Below are 21,162 nucleotides of genomic sequence, written 5' to 3' on the forward strand. Positions count from 1 at the left end.
ACAAAATTTTTTTTAGATACTATAATATTTGTACATAAGGCATTTTTTTTTAAAAAAAAGTTTATATAGAGCTGAGGCTCTAAACAATTAAATTAGAGCCTACCTCAAAATTTTCACTAGAAGAGGTTGTTTTGATGTCCAAATATCCTCAAATTGATCGTCTCGACATCAAGATGCATAGATCTATGAGAAATAAATAGATTTCAAGTTTTGAAAATAATACATGTTATAGCTTATTTTTGGACCGTCAATTTTCAATATTTTGAAGTTTTCATAATTCTGTTCGATCTACACTATTTTAAAGCTTTAAATTTTATAATTAAAGATGAAAATATATTTTAAGGCTATCACAAAGATTTTCAATATTGAAACCATATTTCTCGATACTATTTAAAAGCGCGTTTTATTTTTATTGTTTAGAGCCTCATATTTTTTGTCATTAAGAAGGGGTCGTCGTCATTCACATGAAATAAGACATCACTCACAAGTAGTATTTAATACTTTCCGATATCACCACGATAAAAAATGCTTTTATTTAGTAAAAAACCTCTATGTACAAAACAATAATATATATATATATATATATATATATAAAATAAAAATATATACATGTCAAAATTTTACTGTGTACAATAAGAAAAAAAAACTCCATCCGCGCTATATTTTTTCGGTACTAGTTGAAAATGCGATTTACTTGGATTGAATAGAGGCGCCATTCAAACCACACCACGAATTAAAAACATAGAAGGAAAAAGGAATTAGGACGATCTCAACAGCACTGGGGAGATACGTGTTTATTTCTGACGTGTGTCGGAAAAACTCATTATATGTCGAATGTCATGTCCGTTGATGCCTTTCTCTCTCTGGATTTTTCCTGTTTTTAATACTTCTCCTTCACCTCCTTCTCTCTCTCACTAGACCCAAGCACACGCGGTCGCATCTTTGTAGATACAGAGAGCAGCATGTCTCGGGCGAGCAGCGATGGCTTCTTATTGTTTGAGTACTCTGCAGCAACGAGCAACAGAGGGAGTGACGCCTCTGTTCATGGAATAAGGGTGAGCATTGATCTCGTTTCAGCAGCGAGAAGGCACCTTTGCTTCCTCAAGACTCTCGTCAATTCTCCATGGCTTCTTCACACTCCCTCTCTCCATCGAGCTATTCGAAGGTCTTTCATCATCAAATCCCCATTCTTCTGGAGAGAAACTCCAAAACCTAAAACACTAGACATAGGAGCTCATCCTACTTCTTTTCGTTAAATGGTGACAAATTTACTGCCAAGAAGTTCTGCTTTTTGATGTTTCCTCTAATTTCTCATAAGATGCTGGAAACTACTCACTGAATTTCAGGTATCGGGACCTATGGATGCCATTAATTGCAGAGAATTCAGGTAGCCGCACCTTGCTTTTGCCGCCATTAGACATCCAATGGATATGGACTGCCCATTGCCTGAATCCGGTAAGTCTCTTACCCCTTCTGCAAATTCCAGCGAGTTTTTCGGCGAATTTCCGGCTAGTCAAGTATTTTCCAATTACGGAAGTTCTAGACCTTAATTTCATTTTTCAGGTGGCTTTTCGGCGATATTGCGTTTCAAAGTTTGGGAAACTGATCGAGAAACCTGCAATTTTTGATGAAGAAAATGAAGATTATGCTTGGAATCGATGCAGAGGGGTTTGGGAGAGAAAGTATCCATCTCAGCGGTTTGATCTCGAGGAGATTGATGCAATGGAGGGTGACGATCCATCTGATTTGAGAGTGGATGGCTTGGATCTCGTGTTGGCATCTGGTGAGCTGAGGTCACTGTATGCCAGGTTTTCTGAACCTTTCATGGGGGAGACATCGTTTCTGATAGCCGCTAAACATAGATACAAGGGTTTCTTATATATGTTGCAGAGATTGGGAACGAATGGGAGTCAGAAGACATGCGTAGTGCCAACTTCCGATATACTCCTAATGTGGACTACTCATCAGGTTCTAACTCAGAGAGAGAGAGAGAGAGAGAGAGAGAGAGAGAGAGAGAGAGAGAGAGAGAGAGATTCTCTTTGTCTTGAGCCAATGGTGTGGACCAGAGAGCGACAGAGCTGCCCAGAGGGGAGTCTCAGATTTTTAAAGTTTTGGGCTTTTGGCTTTCCAAAAAATTCCTGAAAGTGTATTAAGGAAAATATAAAATTTGTTATTGAGAGAATCAAAGTTTTTCCTGAACTTCTTTTTAAATTTTTAACTTTATGTAGTTCCCTGTTCTTTTGCCTTTTCTTCAAGCTGTGTGCTCCTTTAAATTCTTATTCTGAAAGCATATATGGGTCGTAAACAGGGTTTTAGAAATTACCCTTTAACTTTGTTAGAGGCCAATTCCACTGTTCTTTTTTTTTTTCTATATGAGGATCCGAAGCGGATTCGAATAGGTAGACTAGGGATCAGACTTTTGGATATTTTTCTGGTGGATTCGGAATCAGTTGGAGAAATGTCTTCTGTACTGTTTTGATCGCATTCAGTTAGTTTCAAAAAATTTAGGTTTCAAATTAGAGGTAGGTTCCTAACTTTGATTTCTTTGCTAGACTTTTCCTATATCTTATGCTGAGGACACGAGGGAAATTGGAGAGATTTTGGGGAAAGTGGTGGGGCAATGGGGCTCAGGCACTAGTGAAGATGTGAGGACCACGGCCAAGCTTTGGGAAAGCACATTCGATCGCCCCTATCAGAAAGCAGGAGCCAGTTTTGATAGGGTTTTATTGAAACCCACCATTTTCTCTGAGGTCTCTGCTGTGGATATCAACAAGAAATGGAAGTCACTGGGTCCCAGATTCTTAATTGAGGTAAACCTCTCTCGCTCTCTCTCTTCGCGTTTATGAAACTTAATACTGTAATTCTTGCAAAGAAATCGTTCCGTCTAAAAAAATCTCCGAGCGAATGGAACCACGCAAGACGTAATCCGTCTCTGCCCCCAACTCGGTACTGTCCAAGTACGAGGAGAAGAAAAAAATAAAAATAAATAAATAAATATTTTTTCCTTGAAACTTTCACTATACTCGATGTTTTTTCCTCATTTCTTACTAGAAATCATGAGATTAATATCAAAAATTTTGTTTTCGATCCCTAATATCTAAACAATCATTTTTGGGATAAAAAATCAGAGTCCCAAGTTTGGGAACTTTTTCAAAAATATAAATTGAAAATCTTAGAGTTCTTTCTTATTGTTTCACCAAATTTTGTCAAAATTTATCCCAAAATGCTCCTATCATATTGAAGCAAAAATAATTTTCTACATCAAAACCATAAAATTCATAAGATCGAATTTTGTTCTCTGTCCACCATTTTTTTCAATTATTTTATTTTTTGTATATATTTTCTCTTAATAAAACATGATTTTGGATCTATGCTCCATTTAGATGAAGTCAAAGATGATTTTTTTTTTCGTTTTGTGATAAATTTTTTATTTGGTTAAATCTGTTCCTTTTTTAATTTAAGCTTTTTTTCAAAAGTCAATTTTCATTTTGAGCTCAATTTTAAAAAACAATAAGTGCTATTTCTTTCTTTTTTTTTCCTTTTTTTTAAAAAACCCACAAAATCTTTTTTTTTTAATATTATTATTATTATTATTCATTTTTTTAAGGTATTTAATTCGTATAAACTTGATAAATTCAAATGACGACCAGTTTACAATTTTTAAAAGCTCTTTATTCACCAAAATTTAGTCTGTATATGGGATCACCCATTCCTAATGCATATTACCTCCTCATCACTAACTCACTCCATCTTTTATATCTGGAGTCAATACATTTTATTGTTCATTTCCTCAATCCCCTAAGTAAATTTGCAATTTGGAGGCAAAGGTATCTGTTTTTGCAGGTTTAGTTTTTACAGTGATGCAGCTCCTCCAAATCAACAGGTATGCATATCTATCAAGAGAGATGGGGAAGAAAAAGGAGAGGAGAAATGGGAAGAAAAGAACAAGGGCTCATTTCTTCAACTAAGATTCTTGAGATGTCACAGGCAATGCAAGATTGACCCCCCAGTTTCAAGCTTACTTTCTAATACACAAAATTCATGGCAACAAACATGGCACCTACAATGTGAATTCGGCACCAAGGGATTTGTTATTGAACTCTGGAGATCAAAACTTGGTTGCTTTAGGTCAAATACTTTGCAGGAGAGACTAGTTTTCCTATGGAACGACCTATTACGAGCCCCTTCTCTCACTTTGAGTCGAGAAATCGAGCAAAGTATGGGATCGAAGCTCAGAGTAGTGGCCTCGATTACACCACCTATACAAGCACCGTATCTTCTCAAATGTGTTCCAGATTTAGTTACGGATGATCGTGGAGCCATGGTCTCTGATGTAATTTTGCGGATGAATAAGTTCAGGCCGCAAGAAGGTCGGTGGTTGACTCGCACTGTGCTAGACCATGCCGGGAAAGAATGCTTTGTTGTTAGGATTCGGTGAGGGTTCTTGGCTTTTTTCTTTTTTTGGTTGTATTTGGGGCAGTTTTGGTTGATGTTGAGGCTAGAAAGTTACAGAGTTGGTCGAGGAATTTGGCGACGCCGAGGCGAAGCTCCAGTGGGTGTGAAGTGGGAGGAGAGGATCATACAAGTGTGCCTTGGCTCATGGTCTTATGTTGCTGGTTCAGTAGGAATTGCTCCCGGTAAGAAAAGATTTCTTTCCTTATCTTCTACTATTTTCTTTTAAGAAATTTATAAAAAACGTACCTTTTGAACTATTCAAATTTTACCCAGGCATATACCCCCAAACCATTCACTCCCCCAGGTTAAAAAAAAAATAAAATATAAATCATACTATTACTCAAATAATGCTTATTCTTGCACTGCTTACAAGTAAAAATGTTGATTCGATCGTGTCAAGGTTTAAAAAAAGATCGATGTGGATTAGAACAAGCCAAAACGGATGGGAAATTGTTGGGGACAAATCGGTTATTGTAAAATATATAGGGAACTAGTCGGTAAGAACTCGCCTCACTTTTTTTTTAATTTTTTTTTTAAAAATTTAAATAACCGATTCGATAAACTCGATCACCGATTTGATTGTAAATACTTTTTGTCACTTTGAAATCACTCAACATGTGTTATTGCGTGCATGTGCCTCAATTGTATTTGAGGGAGCTTAAGAAGGCCCAAGTTCATTGAGTCTGGAAGCAAGCGAGGAAAGAGAAAGACAGGCAATATAAATCGCACATGCTCAACTTTTCAAGTGAGAATTGTACTTGGATGATGATGACATTTAAGAAGGCCGTCTCTCCACTCGCACTAGCCCATCACAAATGGGGTCCAACACTATTTTCATGTCCTTCAGTTATTTTTACCTCGAGAAAGTTGGCATATATGATGCGTAAAATTTACTGGAAAAATATTAAAAAAAAGGGGTATAAACCGTTTAAAATATCACTAAAGCGATAAAAAAATTACATTTTTATATTTAAATATATAATTTTAAAATTCTACAGTGCATCCTCAAAAAAAATAATAATAATAATAATTCAAATTGCCTGGGAGGCTAGAGTAGTTAGAAGTGCTTTCGTAATTTTACCCCTAATTACCATTCAGTTAAGACCTCTTTGGAGTAAAGTTATTCAAATGTCCAAAATGTTTGGGTTTTTAAACACTGAATAGGGGCAGTTTTGGAATTTTTTTAACTTTTTTTAAGGACGTACTTGATTGATATAAGAATTTTAAAAGCATATTCTCTCGTTTGTAATTTGCAATCTTTTGATCCCTCTATATAAGATGTTTCAACTCTTTTTTTTGTTGATATTTTCCCAAATTAATTTTAATGACACAAGTAGCTCGCCCTTGCTAGAAGATAACTGAAGATAGAAATCCTTAAAAAGAAAAGTTACAAAAGAACGAGTTTAATGTGAAGTTTCCCAAAAGAATAGCATGTATAAGACTATTTACTTTTGTTATAATGACGTCAAAGCCATAGTTGGCCATCAAATTTAAAATCCCTGCGGCTTGGGGGTGTGGGTCATTGACAAGGCTTAGAAGTCTTAATTTTTTTTTCCAACTTCCAAACACATTCGAGGCTGTGAGTCAGCATTTAATTGCAAGGAGTGATTGTGTCCTTGTTATACAAATAAATGATCTTGTAGAAGAAAATATTTTAATAGAGGGTATGATTTGTATAAGGTACAAACATCAATCAATCAAAGTAAGGCGCACCCCCAAACTGTGTCGAAAGATACAGTATATGTTCCGGAAAATTATATGATGGTTTCAAGGTCTATTTTCATTTTTAATTATGAAATTTAAAATCTAAAAAATAGTGTGGATTAGGCGGATCTATAAACACTTAAAAATGAACGGTCAAGTTAATAGATTGAGAGAGGAACTATTGTCATGATTCAAAATAAAATTTTTTTTTTCATAACTATACATTCTTGAATTGAGATGGTTTAAGTGGAAGTTTTTCTAGCATTGGAATAAATTTTTCTATGGATTTTTGAGATGCACCTGACTTCTATACCAATTTTTTCCTTCAATGAATGACCGTTCTTGCCCCAAAAAAAAGTGACTTGTAGGAGGAATAAAACTGGTACCAAATATGGTGGGCTTGTATGAATTTCTTGGAAGATATTTTGTTTGGTTAAGTTGCAATTTCATTGGTAAGGTGTTCTTTTCATGCGTGCTTTCTATTTGCTCATAGAAACCCTCTTTTAATTTTTGAATTACAGGAAATGTAGCGGGAACAGCAATACCAAGAGAAGATGGCTCACAAGATCGAAAAGTAACTTGGTCTTTATCCAACGGTTATGATTTTACGATACAATGTAATCAGGAGCCCCGATTCTGGCTGGAGAACAAAGATTCACCCCAAACGGTATGCACTCTGATCTTAGATCCGATTTTTCATTCTCAAGTCTCAATAAATGGTTGACAAATTTTTGGCAATGTCCTGAAAATTCTTGTTTTGTTTTTTGACACCTAGGAAGTTACCAAACTGAGAAACCCATGTTTTTTTTTGTTTTGTTGATAAGAACCATGGTACTTGGTTTTCTTTTTTATGTGGACCACAATAGCATTGCCCCTGATGATTAACCATTGGATAGTGGAGATCGTAATCTGGCCGGAGCTGAAAAGTATTAGAAAACTATGATTGTGATTTATTTCCACAGATCCAATCTCCTATGTCCAACTAAGTGTTGACCGTTGTATGCTCAATTGGAGAAGTAAACTATGCGAAGTGTGAAGGGAAAGTATATATTGTCTTATCTTGTATTTACCCTTCTAATATATACTGATTGCAATATACACCTTTCATACTAACCTAGTAGAAAATATATATCCGACTGATCCAAAATAATTTCCTTTCTCCTTATCAATACTCCTTCCCTCATGTTCCTTTCTTCCATAACGTTCTTTTAGGACTTTTGTTAAAACACACCAAGATATTAACTATTTGATATTTTATCCATTTGTTTTGATTTAATTTCAAATTACATCGACTCGACGTTGGTTTGGAATTATAAAAAAAGATAAAATATTAAATAGTTGAAAAGCGAGGTATACTTTGATAAATTTCCCTCTTTAAACCCATTGTTTCTCATTCAATAAAGTTGGGGTTGCACAGGTGAGGTTAATGAATGGCAGAAAACTCCATTACGAGGTCCAAGGAGCAAAACCTGAAGAGGAAGAGGGGTTCCTGACAATGGCTAGGTTCACCCCCGACAGTCCAAATGGGAAGGCTACAGCTTTGATGAACTGGAAATTATTTGCCATGGAAGTGTTACCTGAAGAAGATGCAGTGCTTGTGTTGCTTATTTGTACAGCCATGGTTCAGACAATGTGTGAAGCTAGAAGAGAAGATGTGGGGAATTTCTTGATCAGGAAGAGGCTAAAAGAAGCAAAACGTGGGAGTAGAGATTGGGGATCAGTTACTTTGCACCCTTCATCCTCTCTTTCTTCGTCCATTGTGGATCCATGGCTGCAACCTTGGTATTTGAATGCTGCAATGGTAATGGCTTTGCCAGACCCTGATTACAAGGGTGGTAGTCAGACAAGGAATTCTCATGTGGATGGAGGCAAGGGTTTGTATGAAATGGGTCGCCTGCTTGCTTTTTGATAACAAATATAGCTTTGGGGTGGACCTTTTTTGATAGTGAACTTTTTTTTCCTGGTTGGGTTAGCTTTGGTTTTGATGAACTGCAAGCTTTAGGGTTCGAAATTGCGCAGGCACGTTTGGTTGGTTTGAAACAGTAAAATTGCCTTACATATGTTTGGTAAGGGAATGGCCTGGGGCCTTACCGGTGGCATGGTTGAGCATTGTGTAATAAAATTCATTACACAATGCTTTTTAAACGTGTAAACAAATATCGAGAATGGCCTAGAGCCTTGCCGGTAGTATGTAGAATGGCCAAGGGCGTTGCCGGTAGTATTGTTGAGCCATTTGAGGAGCTCTCTACATCATTCTCACATAAGAGTAGGCGCCCAAATCTCCACTGGGATATACCACACACCCAGTTACTACATCGTTGTATCCATTCATACTGGTATCCATTCATATCGCTGACCCCCCCAATTAACATCTTCAAAATCTAACTTCCTCCTTAATATATTGAAAAAACGAGTAGGGGCTTGTCATTCCCATTGGATTAACCAAAAATATTAAAAAGACACATAGAGAAAAGAAAGTTTGCATATGTTTTTGCCGCAAAGTGTTTACCTATGTAAATATTTTTTTTGGGGAAATATTTGCGCTCCAACCAAATGCGTCCTTGATGAATTACCACCCTTTATTTGTTCAAGAAATGATGGAAAATGACACTTCTCACCTAATTCTACAATTTGAATGTTTCATTTTGATTTATGAATAATAAAAATTGAGCACATATAATATGCTCCTTCGGGAGCAAAGTTTACTTCTACTCCCTTGATCCTAGGGAGATTTTTTCAATGTGAAATTTTGGTGATGACCTTAGAATCACTAGGTGATTACTCTAAAAAATAGTTTGTAATTTGAGTTTTTTAACACTTAGATCTCACCCTATAAAAATGGACAAGTTTTAAAACTAATGTTATGCAGTGTAGGGAAAAATCAGGTGGTTCAAATTGTAACCGCCCGGTTAAATCGTAACCGGCCATTGGACGGTTTCGGTTTCAGTCAATTTAGTATTTAAAAAATTTTAAAAAATAAAAAAAGAAAAAAAAAAGAAAATTTTGTTTGTAATGCATTTTTAATATTTTTCATCATTTGGGAAAAAAATGGAAATTGTTTTGGCCATTTATTCTATTTAAGTTTTCCTATCTTTTTTGAAATTTTTTAAAAATACCCTTGGAAACTAATTGATTCTTTAAAATCCATTTTTTTTCAAAAATCTTTAACTTCATTTGGATGCGCTTTGTTTGATCTTGCTTTAACTAACTTGTCATATATTTTTTGGCATTTTTTATTTTTTTAACACTTTTTTACCACCCGTCCGATTAGCTCAGTTGAACCGTTTGACGGTCCTTGAAAAATTGAAATAAAATAAATAATCCGTTAAAGGGGGTACGCGATGGAGCTTTGAAGGCTCAAATTCATTTTTTCCATATTCATCGAGATGGCCAATACAAAATCCGTCTCCAGGTGGGATTTTGGAAGCGTGGACTCACTGCAATAAGTGCATCCTCAGACACACGTAAAGGCCATCCATAAAATTTTGTCCATCTCCTTCATATATTTTCTATTTTAAGTATGGAGGATATTGCAGCCCTATCCAAATAAATGAGGCCTCACCTCAAAACTCACTTTCAGTTTGGCAATGGAGAACCTTCAAATTTATCATCTCACCCCGACCATTAAAGTAGTAAAAAAAATTAGGATTTTCGAATTCTAAGAATATTGTACATTATAACACCTTATCTAGACCATCAGTTTTCAAGTATTCATGGATTCCGCAAGATCTGTACTATTTTTTGAGCCATAGATTTCATAATCGGTGGAGAAAATGTAAAAATAAGCTACAAATTTACACATTTAAGGACCTAAAAAACATGTAAATCTTTTTTGGATCATTGTTCATGATTATTGAAAAACAAGAATAAAACAATAGATCTAAACACACCTGTCATGATCTAGTAATAAAAGAAAACGACTTCTTATCTCAAGTGGTGGATTGGCATTCATCTCTTTTCTCCTCCAAGCTTGATGAGAAACTTCCTTATGAAGAATGAGTAAGAGCTGGGACCGTCACCCTATATCCTTTTCTTATTATAGTTTCTTCATTTATCCCCATCATATATATTAAGATGAAGATTAGTGGGAGTGATTGTTATCACTAATCTTTATTTTAATATTGGATAACCAATTCACTTAAATTGTGGACAATATTACCCTTATATAATTATCATTAGAACATAAATTAGGGATATTTTCTAACCTTCTTCCACTTGGCCTAACAATAGTTATAACAAAAAATACATCCTCAATTAAAGTATGCCAAATACTCTATTAAAATCAACACTTTGACAAGTAAAACTATTAATACCAAACCATGAAGGCTAATTGTATTCTATAAATGATACATTGTCGTTTCATGGTTATAGTATTAGCACTAACCAGCGTTTTAAAAAACGCCGAGTCGAACCGGACTCGCCCGGTTCGACTCGAAAATAGTGAAAAAGGAACCGGATCGCCCAAAAATCGGAAATCGTCCGGTTCTAGAGAGAACCGGACGATTCTGTACAGTGAATCGCCGATTCACTGTACAGAATCGGCGAGTCCGAACAGTGAATCGCCGATTCCGTACGGAAATTAATTTTTTTTTTTTTTTTTTTTTTTTTTTTTTTTTTTTTTTTTTTTTTTTTTTTTGTAATCCATGATCGAATTTTTTGGTTTTTTGTAACCCATAATAGAATTTTTTGTAATCCATGATCGAAATGTTTGTTTTCTTTTCTTGTAATCCATGATCGATTTTTTTTTTTTTTTTGTAACCCATGATAGAATTTTTTGTAATCCATGATCGAATGTTTTGTAATATATGATCGAAATGTTTGTTTTTTTTTTGTAATCCATGATCGAAATGTTTGTTTGTTTTTTTTTAATCCATGATTGAATTTTTTGTTTTTTGCTTTTTTTGTAACCCATGATAGAGTTTTTTGTAATCCATGATTGAATTTTTTGTAATCCATGATCGAACTATTTTTTTCTTTTTTTGTAATCCACGATTGAATTTTTTGTTTTTTTTGTTTGTTTTTTTTTGTAATCCATGATCGAATTTTATGTAATCCATGATCGAATTTTATGTAATCCATGATTGAATTTTTTGAAAATTTGTGATTTTTTTTGTTTAATCCATGATCGAATTTTTTTTTGTAATCCATGATAGAATTTTTTGAAAATTTGTGATTTTTTTTTTAATCCATGATCGATTTTTTTGAAAATTTGTTTTTTTTTTTTTTAATCCATATTATTCAAAGAGAAAACGAGAGAGATGATGATTCTGAAGCCACCCTATCCCAGCCATATTATTCACATATCGAGTCCCAACAGCAACAGTGTAGGGATGAGCACGAAATACTGTAAATTAAATGCTGAATGGCGGTTCATGCAGGGAAAGAACATATCAATATTCGCATATTCATTCAAAAACATGAAAATTCTTAATGGAGTACCCTCATTTTTTATTGAATTCCTAAAAACCAATATTTATAATGAATTTTAATAATTTTTTCGGATTTTTTTGAAGCTTTATTCTGACCGATTCACCTTATTCCGATCCGGATCGCCGATTCGCCGATCCGGATCGGTTTTTGAAAAGTCCGATCCGGGTCACCGATCCGGTTTTTAAACCATTGGCACTAACACTCTCTATACCTTTATGGTAGACAAAAACTTTATGACATGGTAAAATCTATATCCCTTCTAAATACGCTCCAAAACTTTATATCCTGTTATCCTTATGTATACATATAAAACACGAACTTTGATGCATCCAATATGCATAAATCAAACAGAAAGAGTGTCACATACTGTATGCTAGCCATATAACTCCCTTGACCAAGTGCATCCCATATGTTAATTAAATCCATATGATCAACATGATCTACGAACCGTTTAGGACTCAAAACCTTGGTTAAGGTAACAGTGATCATCAGTTTTGTACTGATGTGCTCAATGGACACTACAAGTTCCCTGACCTTCTCCTTAATAACAAGATATTTAATTTCTATATGCTTGGATAAGTCCAAGCTCTTATTGTTTTTAAGAAAAGAAAAATTGCAGCAGAATCATCATAAAAAATTCTTAGTGGTTTGGAAAAAATCTACAAACCGAAGCCCCAAGATAAAATTCTGCAACTACAAAGCTTGCTTGATAGCCTATAGCAAGCTGCAAATTTTGCTACCATAATCGACGAGTCTACCAAGGAATGGCTCCACCAGTCATCATGAAGATATAACCTGATGTCAAATTCCTATCATCTAGATAAACAGTAAAATCTGTAACTCAAAATCCAATCACATCAAGATGATCAGATTTAGTTTATGTGAGCATAATGTTCTTTATCTTCTGCATATACATCATTACTTTCTCAGCCGCTTTTCAATGTTGTAGCCGTTGGTTAATCTGATATCTAGCCAACATACTGACCAAAAGCTATATTTGGACAGGTGCACTGTTGAGCAGACATTCAATTTCTCACAACTAATGTATAAGGAATATTCTTCTTTCTAAATTATATCTGTGACATTGTAATTTGTTGACGTTATCACCCTTACTAATAGGTGCAATATCATGGAGAATACTTTTGCATATTATACCTCTTGAGAAACCCCTCAATATATGCATTTTGTATTAGTCCTAGAATCCCTCGAGATCTGTCTTGATGAATTTTTATGCTAATCACACATGAAGCTACACCCAAGTCCTTCATATCAAAGATAAAAAATATTTACTTCATGCAACATATGAATGTCATTGTTGGCAGTAGAATGTCATCTATATATAGAACCAAAATAGTGAATTTGCTCCCACTGAACTTGAGGTAACTGCATTCGTTCACAAGCTTCTCCATAAATCTAGAGGACCTAAAAATAACAACTTATAGACTCTAAATCTGATTTCTTTTCCAAAGGTTATAAAATCTGGCTTTTGCAGAGCATCCCCAAGCATGCAACTGTTTTAGACTAGGCTTCCTACAAGTCTATAACTTGAAGTAGGGTTTTTAGTATAGTTTTTTTACTTGGAATGTGATTCACTATATCAGCAACAGTGTTTAGGGCCCCTTATAGAGAAATAGGCACATTTGAGTTACAAACTACGCTCCTTACTTGACTAATCTATGCAACCTTTCTATTGGGATGTGCCCCAGCCTTCTATGCCACAACATAAACTATTATCATTCATATTTTCATGTTTCATATTATGTACATGAAAGGATAAAAGAGATTACAAAAAAAAAAAAAAAAGAATTCAAATTCAATTTATAGAGATCATCACATAATTCCAGAACCCATAATACACTTACTATGAAATAAGAAGTAATTTTTATTTCTAAAATTAAATTAAAACTATAAATATCTAATTTTCATACCTGTCCAACAATTGGCACATTAAGAGTATCTCTCAGGTCTACTACAAAACTATCATCTAGAGGCAATCTTTCTTCAAATTCCCCTTCTTTATGTGAAAGAAGAATTTTCTTTCCTTCCGGTCATTTTGTTCTGAATCTGAGTAGTCCCTTTTGATTAATAATTTGCATGTATCCTATAACCTTTATTTTTTTATGCTCTAAAGGTTCATTTTCTGCATGAGTTAGTCTCTGCTAAATGGGCAACTTCTAGCTTATTTTGATTTAATCTTTTTTCTTATTGAACACACATAATTTGAACCTCACTCAAATTCCACTTTTCTTTCTGAGTATTATAAACAAGCTTGAACTGATCATACTGCGCAGGCAAAGAGTGGAGAGTGAATTGCACCAAAAAACCTCTGAGATGTTCATGTCGATTGACTTCAACTGATTTGTAATATCAATCAATTGCATAATATGGTCCCTGATAGAGCGGTGACCATCATACCTTATGGTCAATAACTTCGTCATAAGGGTGTCTGTCAAGGCTTTAGTGAGACCTACAAATTGGTCTTGTACCTTGCTCATGAAACTTTTTAGCCTTTTCCTCATCAGGAATCGCCCCCTGATGGACCCTTTCATAATTATGAGGCTCATCCTGTTAGATCTTTCTCATTTCTCATATTTAGTTGTATGTTCAGTAGTGCTCTCATTATTATGTTTGGGAGGTTCATCTTCACGCAAGGCTAAATCAAGATCCAAAATGCCTTGAGTGATTTCATTCTTTTGCTTTCAATCAGAGAACTTAGATCCGTCCAGAGTTTCAATTCTGGCTAAGTATCCAGTAAGTGCAGAGGGATTTATAGTTGCCATGATTTTAAAATAATTATACTCACAAAATTGTATTTCCCTATAAAACTGAGTAATTAATATTTCATTATTTTAAAATCAAGTACCTTTAGCAAACCGATGCATCATCACAACTCTTCCTTTAGGACATGCAAATGGTCTCTTGTTTGTGAACAATCAATCCTTATGTCCACTATAGGGTTGGTTGATCACAAGCATTATAGATAACGAAGACGTTACTTCTTTGGGTTTAACACCGTTTAAGTCTGCAACGCTCACACTAACCACACTATTCCACCAAGTCATACACATAAAAAACCACATTTGAGTTTGATTTTTATCTGTAATGGCTCAACACCAATTTAGGAGCTCCTTGTCAAAATTATTTTTATTTTGTCAAAATTATTCAAAAAAAAAATATTATTAGGAATCATCAAATATTTTAATACCATCCAAGTTCTCGTGATTGCATCATTTTGGCGGTTACACAATCATTCCAACATGTTTAGTTTAAAATAAGGATCACCCACCGTTACTTATAAATTTTATTGTTGAGTCGCACAACGAAAAGATTCACACTCAACTGAATACCCAAATATAAAACTATGCAGTAACTTGAAATCATGTGCACACGCATACACTAAATCCAGCGAGAGAAACTACTTCTTTGATTTGTTAATAAAAAAAAAAAAAATTAGCATTAAAAAGTATTCTAGATTCTCTATCATTATATCTTTCTACAACTCAGGCAAGACTGTCCCTTTCTCTCTAACGCATCAGGTTATAGAGTGATACTACATCAACAATATCTGTATTTCTCTTTATCATAAAAAAGAATGTACATGTAATGGAAATCCTTTCCTCTCTTTTAGAACCCCAAGATCTTCTTATTGGGTTCTATATTTCTTTTTTTCTTTTTTTTCACCAAAAATGTTATTCTTATCCATTAACTTTATATAAGAGATGAGAAGATGATCCCGCAATCTTCAGAATGCAATATAGAACCCAATAAGAAGATGCAAAACAAAACCCACTGACTTGAAATTACTCTTAAGAATGTCCATATCAGTTATTTTTTTTACATATTTTGAGAAAATGTTATGAATTACTCGAGAGAGATACGATTTTATGAGCAAATTTATATGGCGGTTGTATTGCAACTCATCTAAATTCAATGAAACAAACATCCTCAGCAAGTGCAAGATATGCATCAGCATATACGTTTAATGGGCTCACAAAAAAAAGAGAGCTCAATGGTCCAGATTGAATCTGGGCCAATCTAACGATCATGGATGTCCGATAGTGTTTGAATTTTAATTTTTTTTCTACAAATCCAAATCACTTAAAATTTTAGACGTATGTTGATAAAAAATAGATGAATATTCAAAAAATATTAAAACAATATTATACATGAAAAAAATAACCAAAATACCCCCATAAAGTTTTAGGGGTATTTTGATTTTTTTTAATTATTCAGATTATTTTTTTTATATTTTTATTAGGTGCATCTTGATAAGAAAAGTATTCATCTAAAATTTCAAGTTATTTGGATTTGTAGGGGAAAAAAATTAAAATTCAAACACTCTCGGCCGTCAGATTGGCCTAGATTCAATCTGGACCATTAGACCTATACTATTATGTGAGCTAGTGGGATCACCCTAGCATCTTCTATATATATATATATATATATATGTATATATATATATATATAAGAAGATACTACGAAACGCCTATAGGTGAAATTGAACAGTGATTTCACATACCCTCATCACTATCAAAACTTCATCGTACGGTCACAATTGTACAGTAGTATTTCAATTTTTATTTATTTTTGCTAATCGGAATGATCTGAAATTTGGTGTGTGTGTACATCTTAGTGAGGCGCACCTAATAAAAATATGAAAAAAATAATTCGTAAAATATAAATTGACCAAAATACCCCCATAAATTTATAGGGGTATTTTGGTCAATTTTTATTTCCGAATTATTTTTTTCATATTTTTATTAGGTGCGCCTCAAGATGTATACATGCTCTAAATTTCTAGTAATTTGAATTTGTTGAAAAAAAATAAAAATTGAAACACTACCGCACAAATGTAACCGTACGATGAAGTTTGGATGGCGGTGAGGGTAGGCGAAATCATTGTTCATTTTCACCTATAGGCCTTAGAAAGAGTTATATATATATATATATATATATATATATATATATATATATATATATATATATATATATATATCACTTGGCTTTAACTATTGTTAATCAGTTAAACAGAACAATAGACCCAGGACTAATAAAACATAGGAACAAAAAACTTACATAAGATAACCTTGATACAGATAAAATAAACTTAATACACCACCAAGGTAGTTCACTTCTGCTCAAGCCAATACACTCAATACATAAGTACTCAGACCAATACTAAAAACTCTCATACTCAAATTTAATAAGCACACTGATTCTTACTCAAACAAGCACTCAAACACTCGAACTCTTCTCCCCCTTAATGTATGTGGCTTCTTCTTTTTATAGATTGGAAGTAGCCGGATTTGAAATGGTTTAAAATCCACAATGACCCCTTTAATAATGCACCGACACCTTTTGGAAAAGTTAGATTCCATTTGCATAGTGGAAATGTGCCATGTATTCTTAAAAAGTTTGTTGGTAGCTATAGTAATATGTCGGTGGCTGTAATAGCCTTGTATTTTGTTGGTAGTTTTAGGGACAAGTGCCTTGGGTAAATTTGGAGTCGTACCATCCCTGTTTAAGAATTTATTTTAGTTCATTGGAGGAAAATTGATCCTTGCATAATCATCACCATTTAGAGGGCTATAATCCTCAGTCTCCTCTTCTTCTTTTGTTGATGTAGATATTTTATCAACATCTTCTTCAAGTGCTAATAGTAGCTTCCTTTTAAGTTATGCCTTTGATAATTTTGGATTCTTCTATTGCATTATTGCAACGTATTATGTTACATCCATATTAGAATTTTGTAAGGAGGAAGGTACTAATTTCATATAAATTTTTTCCGGATCCAAGGAGTTATTTTAATAGCTGTCCCACCATTTTAGCGATATTTGTCGGCGTAACTCTGGGATATAATTCCATCTGTCCATATCGTCTTCTGATAGCTGATATGTTCATTTAAGAATCCAAAGGACCTGATATAAGGCCATGATGTATAAATGATAGTCTTTTTTTAAACAATGTTTATTGTAGTCAGAAAACTTTCTCTGTGATACTTGCATTTTTGAAGGAAGTATTTGGCTGCATGATCCCTATAAAAAGAACCAATTTTTTAACCAGTTAGGGAATTCTACAAGTTCAGTTATTTTAAACTGTACATATCAACTATGTGAATTCTTGGTATTTTGATAGGCCAATACTTCATTCCATGCTTTTATATATTCGAAATAATGGTATGATTTAATTTTAAATCCTTTGGTATTTAACGTCCTTGGTTTTAAATGATCAAGTCCCCAGTTTTTATAAGTGATGATCTTATGAATTTGGAATTTTGAGTACGCAATTTCTGTGTCATTATTTCTATAGTGGTGAACTATAGTCATCGATCCTGTTTCTATAAGTATGGCCTCAAACCATTCTCTACATCTTTATCCCATATTGGGATGCATGTGGTTTCGTAAATATATTGCTGCTATTTCAGTAGGAATTTTTGCTTTGTGATCATTTTCAACGACTATGAGTGATATATAAGTCGTCTCAAGAAAATGAGTTCTATTAGCACTTTGACAAGGACTATTAGTGCTTAAAGGAGATGGCAGGGGAGATATATCAATCTCTTGAACTTCCTTGGAGATATTGATAGTGTAGCCAACCCTTTATTCAGACTGAGAACTGTATCCATTTAGTGATTTTGATTTTGCTTTCTCCTGCCTTCCCTGCACAAATTCTCGGGTCCAAAAGTCAGGAAGATGGTTACTTTTACTATTAATGTGTTCAATTCTAAATTGAAACACTGAAAGGATACTTTGCCATCCAGTAAATATTTGTTTTGAGACGAGATTTTTTACATCTTTTTCAAGGATATCCTTAGTTGCCTTACAATCAATACGAATAAAAAAACATTGATTTAGCAGGTCTCTCTAGAATTTAGTTACACAATGAACAATGGCAAGAATTTCACAGTGGAATAGTTTTGTTGAGCTAGGTTCCAGGTTTTTGAAGTATATTGGACCAATTGTTATTGCTCATGAAGTTTTTGTTTAAGTACGCTACCTAGCCCTTGTTTAGAGGCATCGGTTTCAATAATTTTAAAAGCTGTAGGATTAGATAATACCAAGCAAGGTAATTCTTTGGCTTTCAATTTTAGTTTTCTAACTGCTCTAGTATATTCGTCAGTCCAATCAAGAGGGTTCTTTTTTAACCGTTGAAACAAAGATTTAGTGTTTATAGCAACGTCCTTATAAAAATCAGAGATATAATTTAGGCAACCAAGAAACCGTTGAAGTTCGGTTTTATCCTTAATGATATATGAGAATTTTGACGTAAATTCAATTGCCCTATTAATGGGAATGATCATTCTTTGATAAATGTTATGTCCAAGAAACCTTATTTTTGTTTGAAAAAGATTTATCTTTTTTGCTGATAACACCAACCCAGTATTTTTAACAGCTTTTAAAATTGTGCTTATATGTTTCCAATATTGATCAGTGGATTCAGAGAAAACAAGTACATCATCAACGTATACAATCATGAATTTGGTATAAGGATTGAATATAACATTCATAATGTTTTGAAATTCAGATGATGTATTTTTTAAACTAAAAGGCATAATGTTTCATTCATAATGCCCGAAATGGACAAGGTTGTTTTATAACTATCTTTTTCTATTATTTAGATTAGCCAATATCCAGATTTTAAGTCAAACTTTGAAAATACGCAGGCATTTACCAATCAATCCAAGAGATCTCTTTTATTTGGAATTGGATACCGAATCCATCTTAATCCTTTATTTAATAGTTTATAATTTATAACCAATCTAGGGGCTCCTCTTTCGATTTCAGAAGCCTTCTCAACATAAAAGAGTGAGCAGCTCCAGGGTGAGGAACTTTTTCTAATAAGTTTTTTATCAAGTAATTCTTGCATCTATTTTTGGTAAATTTCAATGAGCCTATTATTCATTTGAATATGCCTTGCTTTTGTAGGTATTTTTCTCTCATTGAGACCTGGTTCATAAGGAAGTTCAACTATATGTTGTTTTCTATTCCAAAAAGCGTTAGGGACATTAAAGCATATTTCTTTTTCAAGAATTGTTTTGAAAGTAGTAATTTTATTTTGTATTTCTGGAGATAATATTTTTTCTTCAATGGTCTTATACTTAATCTCATCTTTTAGATAAAAAAGGAATTTTTCCTTTGTAGAGATTTTATTCTTAATGTTATTTATTTCATGAACTTTAGGCTTATCTATGAAGGTAAATTTTACCTTATGTCCCTCAATCTTAGCCTCAATACCGGTAGCATCAATTTTAATAGGGTAAAGCATATTTAGGAATAAGGTTCCAATAATAACCCGTTGACTTAATCCTTTAACTATGATAAAAGGAAATTTACAACATGCTCTATTATTGCAAACTGCTATATTAGATAGTTTATAGTTTATTAACATTTTACTTCCATCAGTGATGTTTAAAACTTGGATAGTTTTACTAAAGTATTTTGTAGGGACTAGGTCCTCATTTATACAGTTTAGATCTGCTCTAGAGTCAATAAGAGCAGTGGTTTGGAAACTATATTCCTTTTGTACTACTATTTTAACGATAGTATACCATCGTTGAGTTATGACTTTGTCTAAAAGGTTGACATATTCACAGTTTTGAAGTTTGATTTTTTCTAGCATGTTACATTTGTTTGAAGTTTCAGGGTCATTATTTTCTATAACTTTCGGAAGTGTATCTTCCGCTTCTGGCAGTAGAAGATTATGGTGATATTCATTCATCAAGTTGTTGAATTCTACTTCAGTATTTTCATCATGAATACATTCTTTTCTATTAAAAGTAGCAGTTGCCATTTCCAAGAATTGAACTCTAGTTTTCAAGGTTATCAATTCATTGCGAACTTTATTTATCTCATATTTTAAATCAGGAATTGAAGGTTCCCCGATAGTTTGAGTTTTGTCTTGAACCCTTTTAAGGATGTCGTGGAAATTGTATTCTTTTGTTGTTGGTACGAGAGAAGGTTTTGAAGTAGTAAGTCTATATGGATCTTTTGCCATGTCGATATATTGAACCAAGGCTTCATTTTTAGCCTCTAGGTTACTAATTTTATCAATCAGGTCAATGATTAAACTTTTTTCTTTTGTAAGAGTATTTAGGTTTAAACTATTCATATCAATGATAGCTTTGTAGAAATTGCGTTGGCAGGCATTTCCAAGAGTATCATCATCATCTAAATCAGCATCAGAGCTAGTGAGGATCAAATCCTCATCATTTATTTCTCTAAGTAAAATTTCTCCATTAGAGTTAGAAGAACTATCAGAATTATCTCTATTCACTAAAAGAATAATTGTTTTTTGATATCTTCGTCGATTTCGAGTGCATTGATTTTCTTTTTAACTCTGCATTTATTTTTATAAAGACGTACCTTCCCGTAGTTATAACAAACATGTATCTTTCTTTTTTCCCTTTTGTTTGAAAGAGTGATCTTGCATAAATCTTTTAGGAAATGTTTGTTTTCTTCCCTACGATTGTTTAAATTTTGACTTTTGTAAATTTTTGTATTTTTCTTTGTGAGAGGGTTTAGAAGAGGGTAAAGTATTATACCCAAACTGCTCACAAAAGTCTCATAGTTCTTT

General features: G+C 33.6%; 1 protein-coding gene across 4 annotated transcripts; it reads left to right on the plus strand.

The window, feature by feature from the left end:
* The first annotated feature begins 687 nt into the window (after positions 1-687).
* LOC18431320 (enolase (DUF1399)) lies at positions 688-8,131 on the plus strand. 4 transcript variants are annotated; one of them, XM_006841445.4, is made up of 8 exons: positions 688-1,165; positions 1,347-1,455; positions 1,564-1,968; positions 2,553-2,810; positions 3,884-4,434; positions 4,513-4,637; positions 6,681-6,826; positions 7,577-8,131. In XM_006841445.4, exons 1-8 carry the CDS (start codon positions 963-965, stop codon positions 8,066-8,068), a joined length of 2,289 nt encoding a protein of 762 aa, XP_006841508.1. In that variant the 5' UTR covers positions 688-962; the 3' UTR covers positions 8,069-8,131. The 4 variants fall into 4 exon arrangements, 2 of the variants coding, with proteins under 2 accessions (XP_006841508.1, XP_088714928.1); XR_016049763.1 differs by having other exon boundaries at positions 744-1,165; positions 3,828-4,434; XR_016049764.1 differs by having other exon boundaries at positions 744-1,165; positions 3,844-4,434.
* Positions 8,132-21,162: the final 13,031 nt, after the last annotated feature.

This window comes from Amborella trichopoda, chromosome 2 (genome assembly GCF_054954075.1).
Source record: "Amborella trichopoda isolate Santa Cruz 75 chromosome 2, AtrichopodaSantaCruz75HAP2 v2.0, whole genome shotgun sequence".
NCBI classification, from domain to species: domain Eukaryota; kingdom Viridiplantae; phylum Streptophyta; class Magnoliopsida; order Amborellales; family Amborellaceae; genus Amborella; species Amborella trichopoda.

Bases quoted from the DNA above. Each gene is read 5' to 3' on its own strand.
- LOC18431320 (XM_006841445.4), top strand. From the start codon at position 963: ATGTCTCGGGCGAGCAGCGATGGCTTCTTATTGTTTGAGTACTCTGCA. The intron at 1,969-2,552 runs GTTCTAACTCAG...TTTCTTTGCTAG, and splicing joins TAATGTGGACTACTCATCAG to ACTTTTCCTATATCTTATGC. The intron at 6,827-7,576 runs GTATGCACTCTG...GGGGTTGCACAG, and splicing joins ACAAAGATTCACCCCAAACG to GTGAGGTTAATGAATGGCAG.